Genomic DNA, 13,776 nt, shown 5'->3' on the forward strand with positions numbered 1-13,776 from the left:
TAGATTGGATTAGGATATTTAGTCAGCATGGACAGGTTGGACTGAAGGGTCTGTTTCCATGCTGTACATCTCTATGACTCTGTGTTTCTGGGATAACAGCTCTCAGAGTGGGAGAAATGGGCTGTGTCAGTTCTTACATATTGGAGGCAAACATCCATATGTAAAGTAACTAACTGTGTGCTAGTCCTTCCAAAAAATTCAACTTCCAGGTCTGAAGTATTATCTTTGTAAATGCAAACAGCAAACAGATTGATGATGCATATCACTCGACACTCAGCTCACATTCTTATTGACCTTGTTGCTAACGCTGGTCCACCGAAGCCTAACTGACGGCACACCACCATGGCATCTCTATTGGTCCAGTGTTTGGCACATATTCCTCCCCAGTGCCCATTGGACATCATTTTTATTATGCCACCATATTTATTATTTCCTCTATCCAGGTGGATATAACCTATGGGTATCAGAGACAGAACAAGAAATGAATGTGTCAGAGGCTTCAGACCCTGCTAAATTAGTTGGCAGTTCCAAATTCTATCATTTGTGCTTTGACAAACCAACAAACAAAGTCCATTCCGTGCCATCTACCTTCTGGAGCTTGAAAAGTGCTAAACTGGGCTGAAAATCCCTCTAATTCCATCGATGAGTCTGATCTCATTGTGATGCTCATTGTGTTGGAAGAGCCCTGCAGCTGTGGTGGCACTTCAGATCCACAGAACCTGATTCAATGAGGTTAAACAAGAAAAGCAGAACTTTAATTTGCAGCTATTACTTTTCTCATAATTAAACAACAGCATTTTATACAAGTTATATGACACTTCGTAAATTTCAAATTTTAATGTTCATTCTCCAGTGCCCAAATTAGCAGTTGCAGCATTGTGTTGTTTTTACAATAAATGGGGGATATCACTGATGATACAATATTTATTACCCATCCTTGGTTACCCTAAAACCCCTGGGTAAGAAGCATGTAACACAGGATTAGAGTTGTATGTAAATCAAAGCATCAGATGACTCCTTGAAAGATGTTCGTGAGTCAGTTGTGTTCTTACAGTTGTGATCAGCATCTTTTATAGAGTCAGAGAATCGTTACTGCACAGAACAAGGCCATTCAACTCATCTTATCCATGCTGGCTCTCATAAGGATCATTTCATGAACGGCCACTTCTCTACCCTTCCCCAAATCCTTACACATTCCTCCTTCTCAGATATTTAGAAAGTGTAAAACAATTAAAGTGCAGAAACAGGCTATTCCACCATCATATCTTTGCTAAAATCCACGCAGACCACGTCACCAGCACTGCAGCTCTTTCACCAGCTTCATCTCTGGAAAACAAAGTCCCCCACATGTTGGACTTACTAAATACTGACCGAAAATGTTCTCCTGAATACAATTCAAGAATTCTGTTTCTCCATTCAGTTACACTAAACTATCCCAGTTAATATTGCCAGTTATAATCCCTTATTACTGCTTTCAAGTTTTTGCATTTTCACAGATTTGCTTACTTATTTGTTCTCCTATCTCCCTCTGACTGGTTGGAGTTGAAACTACACTCCAAACAGTGTTGTTGTCATTTTCCTTTGTTTCTTAGCTCAATTAATATGGCCTCGTGTGATGATCCTCCTAAAATATCATCCTACCTCACAGTTGTAATTATTTCTTCATTCAAAATTGAGACCCTCTCCCTTTTTTAACCCTTCATGAACAGATCTGAAACCTCTGTAACCAAGCAGCTCTTCCTGTCCCTTTCTAACCACGTCTTTCATCTGTAATTGCTATGACATCACATTGCCATGTTTCTATCTAACCCTTGAGCTTGACTAACACCTTGCACTGAAGTATATTTCCTTGAGCAATACCAAAACTTTTTTTTTATTTTTCTAATCTTTGTTCCCTCTATCGTCCAGGCTTATTGACTAATTAGGATAATTTTCTTGTGCAAATCCACAAATGGCCAGATTATTAAATTTAATTTCATATCTTGCTGCAGTTTGTCTTTTAAAATTCACAGCCTCTGAGCTGCCAGTGAAATATCATAACCATTACGCTGTAGTATAACAGGTAGTTGTGGTTACAGATTTGAATAACATCACTTGAGGGTTATTAAGCAACTAAATATAAAATAGTTCCCTTCAACAAACGTTTTGGCAAATTCATAAATAATGCATGAAAAACAGTTAATCCCAGCATGCATTGCATTTATGCAGCATATGTGACTCCTAAAATGAATGTTCCATTTTACAGAAATTATTTATCTTCTCACCATATCTTTTTTTAGAACTGTTCTGCCTGTCTTACAATCCTCCTTGTTTATTATGCAAAATTTTCAATTCTTACCTGCCCATTTCTACTTTGTCGGGTCCTTTGCCGTCATAAACAACCACATAATCATATTTGCATGTTCTGTGTTCTTCGATAAACAAGGAAGTAAAATCCAAACGGATGAGATATCCAAGAGGTGCTTCAATCTCCCAGGTGCAGTCCATGTCCCTCGGGTAGGATTGTGGATAGTGTGGGGTCTGAAATCTTCCTTCAATCTGTCTCATCAGACCACCACATGAATCTAACATGAAACAAATGTGCTAGGAGATTTGTGGATTGCTTGCAGGGTGAATCCCATCATACGTTACATTATGAACTATTTAATATTAATCCAAAACATTCAAAATGATACACCAGAAGTTTTGTTTTATTCACTCACAGAATATGGGCATCTCTTGTTATTGCCAGTCCCTAATTGCCCAGAGTGAAGTTAAGAATCAACCACATTGCTGTGAGTCTGGTGTCACATGTAGGCCAGACCAGGTAAGTATCACAGATTTCCTTCCCTGAAGGGTATTAGTGAACCAGATGGGTTTCTCCAACAATCAACAATGGATTAATGGTCATCATTAAACCCTGAAATTCAGATTCTTTAGTGAAATTAAATTTCACTATCTGCCATTGGTAGGGTTTGGACCCAGGTTCCCAGAACATGAGCTCAGCCAAAAGTACTACTACACTATTGTCTCCTGAAGTAATTACCATTTAACAATGACAGGTTTTATGTCATGTCAAATAACTGGAGCCTAGGTTTGTTCAGCACTTTCGTACTGAAACTTTTGTGATTCATAAATGATGTATTTTACCAGAGGCATAACATTTATGAATGATTGAATTCAATAATATTGGTAAAAACAATTTAATAGAAAACGTCGTGAAGAATAAACAATATATCCAATAGCAATTTAGACAGCATAGGGTGCAGGTTACTTATTAGAATTCCATCTTCATTGAATAATTTATAACTTTTCAGGAAGAGCGATGAATCAAAAGAAATATTTATATAGCTGTGATATCTGACTGATTCAAATATAAACAGATACTTTACAACTAAAAATACTAATGCAGTACATTTATTTAGTTTGAAATAAATTTTCACTTACCTGGATCTACAAATGAGGAGGTAGATGAATGTACATTATCTCCCCTTGTTGGTACTTTTGTGGTAATGACAGGAAAAGCTGATATGGACATGTCTTCAAGATTTAATGGTGAATGCGCCGCAGGTGTTTGCATAGTAACTGGACTTATTGATGAAGCAACTAATGATAAAAAATCAGTGACAACTTCTGTGATGTTGGCAACATTTTTTCTATGGAATGAGGGAAGGGTCACTGTTTCAGTTAAATGTGACGCATAATTTTGACTAAATTCCTCTTTTGGTAATGGAGCCCCTTCTGTGCCTTCGACACCCTGACCTCTATATACTCCAGTAAATGTGTGTGCAATGGCTTCATGAACATCCTCAGAGGAGCTTTGTTGCATTGTACTCTTTTCACTTAGACTAAGTGATGGCTCAAAGATGTCAGCGATAGTTGTAACTACTTGCAGTATACTTGTATCTTTGTCGACAACGGGCTGAACTTTGCCATCTTTTCTAGTCATGGGTAAAAAACTCTTAGTGGTTGTTACACTTACAGGAATTTTATCTTTTGCAGTAGAAGTGATGGATTGGGATATATCACCTGGGGAGTGAATGAGTGTCTGAACAAGACTATCTTTGTTTAGACTTTCTTTCTCATAGACCAGATTCTTCTGACTTATTCCTGCAACTCCACTGAATGTGGTTGGTTGAACTGTTCTTTCTTCAGTAGATGTGGTAAGTTCCATCCTTTCACTGTCTGTGGATTTCTGAAGTTGACTGAAGGGTGTAGTTATTTTGGACAGGACAGAACTATTTACAGTTAGCACAGGTTCAATTGGTTGGAATGTATTTATTTCACTGGTTTCATCCACATTTGCATTTCTTTCTGTACTCACTGTTGCTTGTGAATCTGAATTGTGTGTAACGGGTTTATGTAGCATAATCCCACCATTCACTCTGGATCGAAATGACTCTTCTTCATTCTTACTTACAAATAGGTTTGATTTTATATTGACATTTCCTGGTTGGTCTATGCTGGGTACTGCTGCTTGTGAGAAATCTTGTGTTTTGAATGTAATTAGTTCTACATTTGTGCTTGTACTGGATGCCCCTGGAAAATCTGTTACATTCTGACTAGATACTACCAGCTGTGTTTTTTTGTCCACATTCTGGGGAAGAACCATATCAGATATCTGCAGATGTTTCATCATGGCTTCAGAGCTCTTTGTTCCTGAAAAGGTAGTTTCACCTCTAGTTAAATCAAGCTGATGGTTCTGATTCTTTCCTGTGGGATATGAAATGTCTTCTATTTTACGTGTGATAGGATGAAAATTATCCTTAGTGGTGGTCACCCCTGACAATGCAGCATTGTCCAAATTCAGCACATTTTGTGAAGCTGGCAGGTGCTTATCTGGAGCCGATTGGTGGACTGCACTATCCTTAGCAACATTTTCCAAAAATATTTCCCCTTTTGTATTAACTAGATATTGTTGATCTACTTCCCCTCCTTTAAAATATCCCCCTAATTGAAAGTGCAGGTCTGACTTATCGCTTTTCCTCAAGTCCATAACAAACTTCTTCAGGCTCACCAAAGAATGTGTTGTGATTTCATGTTGGTATGATGTATTCATGGAGAGCGCACCTCTTCCATCAGGGCTACTTTTGTATCTAAGGTGTGAAGCTTGAGGGGTTTTAGTGTCTTTATATCCTGAATCATCATCTATTTTCGAGCTTTTAGATTTATCAATAGTCATATTCCAAAGTTGCAACCTCACTGCATTTATTTCAGAGGAAGTAGTGATTGAACTGCTTGTCATTTCTGAATAGTATTCTTTCTTGGTCCCATTTGTCAAGTTGTTCGTTGTTTCAAACTTGGACCAATTTACACTTAATTGAGAAGCTGCATTAACTTTATCGCTTTGTTCCACTTGCAGTGAATACTTATTATCTGAACTTTTCACAAAGTTTTCAATTAAAAACGGTTTCACCAATTCCTTAAAGTTGTCCTTTTCTGAACCGTTGACTGAGGAGGCAATTGAAGTTTCTGCTAAAGCAACATTAGCTGACGTGAAAGTTTCTAAGTCATGTAGATCTTTAGTCTGCTTGTTATGAAAGCTTGGTTTTACCACATTTGGGAACTGATTTGTTTGATTTTGAAGCTGGATCAGATCTGCTTTAGCAATTTCTTGTTTCTTGGAAGCATTATTCTGAGAAGAAGGCATGATCGATCCCAATAATAATAGATCCATTGATTTGCTGTCAGAAGTACTCCCTTCCAATTGTGGTGACTGATTATGAGCAAAACAGTCATCACCAGGTTTGTAGCAATACACATCCCACTTTTCCAAAAGGTTCTTCCTAACCCCGTATGAAATAATGCCGACTCTATTTTGGCCACAATTCCAGTTTCTGTGTCTCCTTGGATACGCAACTTCTCCTGATGAAATCCAACCTGCTCTGCATCCCTCTAGTCCAGCAAGGTAGGCAGCATGAAGCTGCTCCCTTGTTGCCACCACAGCACCAAAGTCTTGCTCACAAGCCACTTTAGCAGCAGGGAAAGTCAGTGAATATCGAATCCTCTGATCATAATGGAAAACACCACTTAGACTCCCTACAGCAAAGAAAATATATGGTTTGAAAAGTACTAGAGCTGAGAAAATGTTCTATTTTGACACACCTCCAAAGGTATTTACTGTCACCAGTTTCTCATGGTTCTGTAATACAGTTAATTCTTGTCAAAGTCCTGGTTGTCTTGTCATATTCAATACTGATTTTTAATGCTAACTGCGGAGAAACCAACAGCAAATTCAAATGATGCGTACTAAATAGACATCTTTAAAAGGAAGATAAAATGAGACTGCAGATGCTGTAGAGTCAATCAAAGTGTAGTGCTGAAAAAGCACAGCAGGTCAGGCAACATCCAAAGAGCAGAAGAGTAGACGATTTTGGCGTAAGCCTTTCATCAGGAATGTGGAGGGGAAAGGGGGTTGAGGGATATATAGGGGGTGGGGTGGGGTTGGGGAGAAGGTAGCTGGGAAGTCAATAGTTAGATGCCTGTGGGGACGATTGTGATAGGTCAGTGGGGAGGGTGGAACAGATAGATGGACAGGTAGGACAGGTCAAGAGGGCGGTGCCGAGTCGGAGAATCTAGGATGAGGTGGGGGGAGGGGGCATTTGGAAACTAGTGAAGTCAATGTTGATTCCGTGTGATTGAAGGGTCCTGAGGTTGAAGATGAGGCGTTCTTCATCTAGGTGGCGGGTGCCTTGTATTTGGTGATGGAGGAGGTCCAGAATTTGCGTGTCCTTGGGGAAGTGGGTGGGGGAGTTGAAGTGGTTTGCTACAGGGCAGTAGGGTTGTTTGGTGCATGTGTCCCAAAGAGCGAGTTGGCGTCCTGGCCCCACGATGTAGAGGAGACCACATCGAGAGCAACAGACACAGTAGATGAGGTGTTTGGAGGTGCAGGAAAATCTCTGCCGGATGTGAAAAGATCCTTTGGAGCCTTGGATGGAGGTGAGGGAGGAGGTGTGGGCTCAGGTTTTACATCTCTTGTGGTGGCAAGGAAAGGTGCCGGTAATTGAGGGTGGATTGGTAGCGCGCCTGGACATGATGAGGGAGTCACAGAGGGAATGGTCTCTGCAGAACGCAGATAGGGATAGGGAAAGAAAAAAATCTTTAGTAGTGGGTTTTGACTATAGGTGGCAGAAATGGTGGCGAATGTTGCGCTCTATATGAAGATTAGTGGGTTGGAAGGTGAGGACCTGGGGGGGGGGGGGGGTTCTGTCCTTGATGTGGTTGTACGGGTGGGATTCAAGGGTGGAAGTGCAGGAAGTGGAGGAGATGCACTGGAGGGCATTGTTGATCATGTTGGAGGGGAAATTGCGATCCTGGAAATACAAGGCTCCTGTGGGAGCAGATACGGTAAAGGCAGACAAATTGGAAGTAAGGGATCGCGTTTTTATGGGGTGGGGGGTGTGAGGAGGTATTGTCTAGGTAGCTAAGTTTGAAATAGATATCTGTGTTGAGTCAGTCGTCAATGGTGAAGTCCAGGAAGGTGACAGAGTTGTTGGAGATGGTCTGTGTGAACTTACGGTCAGAATGGAAAGCTGTCCGTGAAGTTGATGAACTGTTCAACCTCCTTGTGGAAGGACAAGGTGGCGCCGTTAGAATCATCAATGTAGCAGAGGAAAAGGTGGGGGATGGTGCTAGTGTAGCTGCGGAAGATGGTCTGTTCCACATATCCTGCGATGAGGCAGGCATAGCTGGGACCTATGCGGGTGTCCATGGCTACCCCTTTGGTCTGAAAGAAATGGAAGGATTTGAAGGAGAAATTATTGAGGGGGAGGACTAGTTCCGCCAATCAAATGAGTGTGTCAGTGGAGGGGGGCTGGTTGGGTGGATGGGAGAGGAAGAAAAGGAGGGCTTGGAGGCCGTCGTCATGGCGGATGGACGGGTTTAGGGACTGGATGTCCATGGTAAAGATGAGATGTTGGCGGCCGGGGAACCGAAAGTCATGGAAGAGATGGAGGGCATTGCTAGTGTCCCAAATATATGTGGGAATTCCTGGGCCAAGGGAGACAGGACAGTGTCGAGATATGAGAAGTTTGGTGGGGCAGGAGCAGATAGAGAAAATAGGTTCCCCGGGGAAGTCAGGTTTGTGGATTTTAGGTAAGAGGTACAACTGGGTGGTGCAGGTTGTGAAGCTCTGAGGTGGCAGACTGTGGATGGGAGATCGTCTGAGGTGTTGAGGTTATGGATGGTCCGGCGATGGGAGGTGACGTCATGGTCGAGGGGCGTGGTCACACAATTACAAATTAAAATTCCTGCCTTTTATTTGCAGTCACCCTGTTCAGAGTTGTTATTACACACCTCTGGAGCAGGTGAAACTTGAACCAAGAGACAGGGACACTTCCATAAGGGCCCTTCACTCCTGGTTGTTTTAAACAGCTGTACCAATGCAAACCACACATTATTGGTTTTAATCCACGAGTAAACAACAGCTTAAAAAGTTATGAGATGCATCGTCGGAAGACTTTTGGTGCAATGTGAGAGGGCACCAGTAAGCCTAAAATGCTCCATTTATGTCACACAATGGTAACATTTTTTAGTGGTTTTTTTCCCTATATATGTGCCTTTGCTTTTCAAAAATAGAATGAATACATTACTACCTCGTGGGATGTCAGGTTACCATGTGTTCAGATGAGACCTGGGATCCTTGTCATACTTCTGCTTTTATCACATTGACCTGAGTATAAAAAACAGGCAACATACACAAAGTGCTGATCTTTCCTGAGAGAGTCCAAGCAAACTTGTGACAGGCTGCTGCTGTGAGTGAGACTTCAGGAAGGTGTGTTGCCTCCATGGTGCCAAGGTCAAGGCTATCTCAGGGCGATTAGAGGAAATTCTCAAAGTGGGAGCGTGAGCAGGCAGAGGTCACTGTACACATTGGTAACAACACTGTAGATAGAGAAAGGGATGAAGTTCTGCAAAGTGAATATAGGGAGTTAGGCAGGAGGTTAAAAAGAAGCCACAATCACCTGATGAAGGAGCAGCACTCCAAACGCCAGTGCTTCCAAATAAACCTGTGTGATTTTTAACATTAAAAAGCAGGACTCCAAGGATAGTAATCTCTCTATTACTCCTGGTGCCACCTGCTAGTGAGAGTAGGAATCGGAGGATAGGGCAGATGAATGCATGGCTGAGAAGTTGGTGGAAGGGGCAGGCATTCAGACTTTTGGATCACTGTGATCTCTTCTCAGGCAGAAGTGACCTGTCCAAGAGGGATGGGATTACATCTGATCTGGACAGATCCAATATCCTGGCGGGGAGATTTGCAGTGCTACAAGGTAGGGTTTGAACTAGGGGAGGTGGGAACCTAATCAGTAGTGAGACAAGAGGGAAGGTTGAGGCTGGTACAAAAGTTAAAGAGAGCAAATTACGTAGAAACTACATGCAAGAATATGGCAGATAATGAGGGAAGACTGACTAAATTAAACTGCATTTATTTCAATGCAAGACACCTGACATGTAAGGCAGATGAACTCAGGGCATGGATGGGAACATGGGACTAGGATATCATAGCTATCACGGAAATATGACTGAAGTAGGGATAGGACTGGCAGCTCAATGTTCTGGGGTATAGATGCTACAGGAAGGATAGAAGGGGAAGAAGAGAGGAGGGGGACTGGTATTTTTGATTAGGGAAAACATCACAACAATTCCTATACACAATAAATAGAACATTACAACACAGTACAGGCCCTTCAGCCCTCAATGTTGCGCCAACCTGTGGAACAATCTGAAGCCCATTTATCCAACACTATATCATTCTCATCCGTATGATTATCCAATGACCACTTAAATGCCCTTAAAGTTGGTGAGTCTACTACTGTTGCAGGCAATGTGTTCCATACCCCTAATACTCGCTGAGTAACAAGCTACCTCTGGCATCTGTCCTATATCTATCACTCCTCAACTTAAAGCTATGTTCCCTTGTGCTAGTCATCACCATCTGAAGAAAAAAGGCTCTCCCTGTCCACCCTATCTAACCCTCTGATTATCTTATATGTCTCAGTTAAGTCACCACTCAACCTTCTTCTCTCTAATAAAAACAGCCTCAAGTCCCTCAGCCTTTCCTCATAAGACCTTCCCTCCATACCAGGCAACATCCTAGTAAATCTCCTCTGAACCCTTTCCAAAGCTTCCACATCCTTCCAATAATGCAGTAATGTACGCAATACTCCAAGTGCGGCCGCACCAAAGAGTTTTGTACAGCTGCAGCATGACCTCATGGTTCTGAAACTCAATCCCTCTACCAATAAAAGCTAACACACCCTATGGCAATCCTATCAACCTGAGTGGCAACTTTCAGGGATCTATGTACATGGACATCGAGATGTCTCTGCTCACCTACACTATCAAGGATCTTACCATTAGCCCAGTACTCTTTTTTTCCTGTTGTTCCTTCCAAAGTGAATCACCTCACACTTTTCCGCATTAAACTCCATTTGAGGAACTTGAAGGACTTTTGCTTGAAATGTCATTTTTCCTGCTCCTTGAATGCTGCTGTGCTTTTCCAGCACCACTCTAATCTAGACCAGTCGACTGGAGGATGCTGTTTGCAGGTAAAGGGATGGCTGACAAGTGGGAGGCTTTCAAAAGCAAGATAACAAAAGCTCAGGGACAGCATGTTCCTATTAGTGTGAAGGGCAAGGCTGTCAGGAGTAGGCAACAGTGGATGATTAGAAATACTGAGGGTCTGCTCAGGAACAAGGAATATGTCTGGTATAGCCAGTTGGGATCAAGTGAATCCCTTGACGAGTGTAGGGAATGTAGGAGTACACTTAGGGGGGAAAGCAGAAGGGCAAAAAGAGAACATGAAATAGCTTTGGCAGATAAGGTAAAGGAGAATCCAAAGAGATTTGACAAGTATATTAAGGGCAAATAAGTAACTCAGGAGAGAATAGGGCATCTTAACAATCAATGAAGCCATGTATGTGTGGAGTGATATGAGATGGGTGAGGTCCTAAACAAACATTTTGCTTCAGCATTTAATGTGGAGAAAGACATTGTACTTGGGAAAATAAATAGTGATGCCTTGAAAATGACCCTCATTAAAGAAGAGAAGCTGCTGGATATCTTAAAACACAAAGGTAGATAAATCCCAGGGGCCTGACCAATTGTATTGCAGGACATTGTGGGAAGCTAGGGAAGAAATTGTGGAGCTCCGAGCAGAACTACTTGTATCACTGGCAGCCACAGGTGAGGTGCCAGAAGGTTAATGTTGTATCACTACTTAAGAAAGGCTGCAAGGAAAAACCAAGGAACTACAGACCAGTGAGTCTGACTTCAGTAGTGGGTATGTTGTTGAATGGGATTCTGAGAAACAGGATCTTTATGTGTGAAAAATCATGTCTCACAATGTTGATTGAGGTTTAGAAGAGTTGACCAAGAACATAGATGAAGGTAGAGCAATAAACATTTCCTACATTGACTTTAACAAGTTCTGCATGGTAGACGTGTTTGTAAGGTTCGATCACAAGGGATCCAGGGAAAGCTAGCCAATTGGATACAAAATTGGCATAATGGTAGGAGACAGAGGGTGGTGATGGAGGGTTGTTGTTCAGACTGAAGGCCTGTGACAAACCAGAGTGGGACTTACACAGTTAATGGTGGGACCCTGGGGAGTGTTGTTGAACAGAGAGACCAAGGGGTGCACGTACAAAATTCCTTGAAAGTGGTGTCACAGGTAGACAGGGTGGTGTCAAAGGCATTTGGAATACTTGCCTTCGTTGTGTACAGGAGTTCAATTGTCACATTACAGCTATACAGACATCGGTAAGGCCACATTTGGAGTACAGTGTATAGTTTTGGTCACCCTGCTATAGAAAGGATGCTATTAAACTGAAAAGGGTGCAAAACAAAAGCTTTACAAGGATGCTACCAAGACTGGAGGGTTTGAGTTATAAGGGGAGGCTGGATAGGCTGGAGTTTTTTTACTGGAGCATAGGAAGCTTAGGGGTGACCTTAAAGAGGTCTACAAAATCAGGAGGAGCATAGATAAGATGAATAGCCATGGTCTTTTCCCCAGGGTAGAGAGTCCAAAACTGGAGTGTATAGGGTTTAACATTTCAAGTCCGGTGACTCTTTATCAAAATTAATTATTCAGATGAAGAGTCACCAGACTTGAAATGTTAACTCTGTTTTTTCTCACAGATGCTGCCAGATGTGCTGAATTTCACCAGCAATTTCTGTTTTTGTTTCAGATCTCCAGCATCCACAGTTCTCTGTTTTACATTAATCATGCAACCAAACTCAACTTATGGAATGAACCTGACACTGCACTGAAGGTAACGCAGAGCATGCTGGAAAAACTTAGCAGGTCAGGCAGCATCTGAGGACTCAGAATGCATTTCTCTCCATGGAAGCTTCCAGACCTGCTGAGTTTCTCCAGCATTCTCTGTCTTGGTTTCAAATGTCCAGCATCCACAGTATTCCGCCTTTACTACTACACTGAACATAAATGTCACGTGATTTAGAATGGAATCACAGAATCCGACAGTGTGTAAGCACACCATTGGAGTCCACAACACCCTTCCAAAGAACATCCCACCCAGACCCCTACCCTGTCCCTATATCCCTGCATTTTCCCATGGCCAATTTCCCATAACCTGCAAATCTTTGGACAGTGGGAGAAAACCCATGCAGACACAGGGAGAACATGCAAACTCCAAACAGACAGTCACCCGAGGCTGGAATCAAACCCAGGTCACTGGTGCTGTGAGGCAGCAGTTCTAACCACTAAGCCACCGAGCCACCCATTTGCCCATTTGTCCACCTACATGGGGAAACTCTTCAGTATTTTATTGCAACTTAATGTCACAGAACATAGCGAGGTAACTATATCCATATATAAAGTAAGAAACCTTTAGAAGTATTCAGGTGATGTTACATGTTCCCAGACCAGTTTGCTACTGGGATTGACTGAATTACAACGTTTTGTAACAAATACAGTTTTTGTTTTTGGAAAAAACATTGTAAATCTTAGTTTTTTTCCAGTGAAGTCTTATTACATTTCTCTGAACTACCTTGTGATTTTACTGGGGTTTTTTCTACATTAAAGGAATAAGCAAATGCAAGCTGTTGATATTGATTAAAGATTGTCTCAATAGACTACGATTGTGGTGTTAGCTACAAACAGTTGGAGATACATTACTTAGATATTAGAATTCAGTCAGAAAGTAACGGAACTCAGAAATTAGATTAGATTAGATTACAGTGTGGAAACAGGCCCTTCGGCCCAACAAGTCCACACCGACCCGCCGAAGCGAAACCCACCCATACCCCTACATTTACCCCTTACCTAACACTACGGGCAATTTAGCATGGCCAATTCACCTGACCCTGCACATCTTTGGACTGTGGGAGGAAACCGGAGCACCCGGAGGAAACCCACGCAGACACGGGGAGAACGTGCAAACTCCACACAGTCAGTCGCCTGAGGCGGGAATTGAACCCGGGTCTCAGGCGCTGTGAGGCAGCAGTGCTAACCACTGTGCCACCGTGCCGCCCAAAAGATTGCAGGCCAGGTTTTATCTAACAAAATATCATTGCAGGTATATTTTTTATTTGACGTATTTATGTATTGTATACTTTTACTAAGAGGTAGGCCAAAATCACCCTGAATAACACAGACTATAATCCTTTTACAGGAAATTACTTTTCCGTTTCACAGCAGCTTATTTTGTCATTAAACACATCATCCCTCACTTATTATCCACAATTCAAAGGGATTTCTAAAATAAATGTTGGGTTTTATGATGTCGCTTAAGAACTATTTCTATTTTAAGAACTTTTAGTCCTTATTTTCAG

The 13,776-nt window shown here is 41.9% G+C and overlaps 1 protein-coding gene across 1 annotated transcript in view; it reads right to left on the minus strand.

Annotated features, from left to right (window-relative positions):
- LOC122549850 (uncharacterized) overlaps positions 1 to 13,776 on the minus strand; it is a 46,942-nt gene that overhangs the window by 32,910 nt on the left and 256 nt on the right. Inside the window, exons 2-5 of the mRNA XM_043689968.2 lie at positions 3,427 to 6,018; positions 2,339 to 2,564; positions 589 to 719; positions 295 to 454 (exon numbers count right to left, since the gene is read on the minus strand). Of these exons, the coding sequence (XP_043545903.2) occupies positions 295 to 454; positions 589 to 719; positions 2,339 to 2,564; positions 3,427 to 6,018 (3,109 nt within the window). The remainder of the gene's footprint in view (positions 1 to 294; positions 455 to 588; positions 720 to 2,338; positions 2,565 to 3,426; positions 6,019 to 13,776) is intronic.

Source organism: Chiloscyllium plagiosum, unplaced genomic scaffold (genome assembly GCF_037043375.1).
Source record: "Chiloscyllium plagiosum isolate Xiang-an unplaced genomic scaffold, Cpla_swu_hap1 HiC_scaffold_5, whole genome shotgun sequence".
NCBI classification, from domain to species: domain Eukaryota; kingdom Metazoa; phylum Chordata; class Chondrichthyes; order Orectolobiformes; family Hemiscylliidae; genus Chiloscyllium; species Chiloscyllium plagiosum.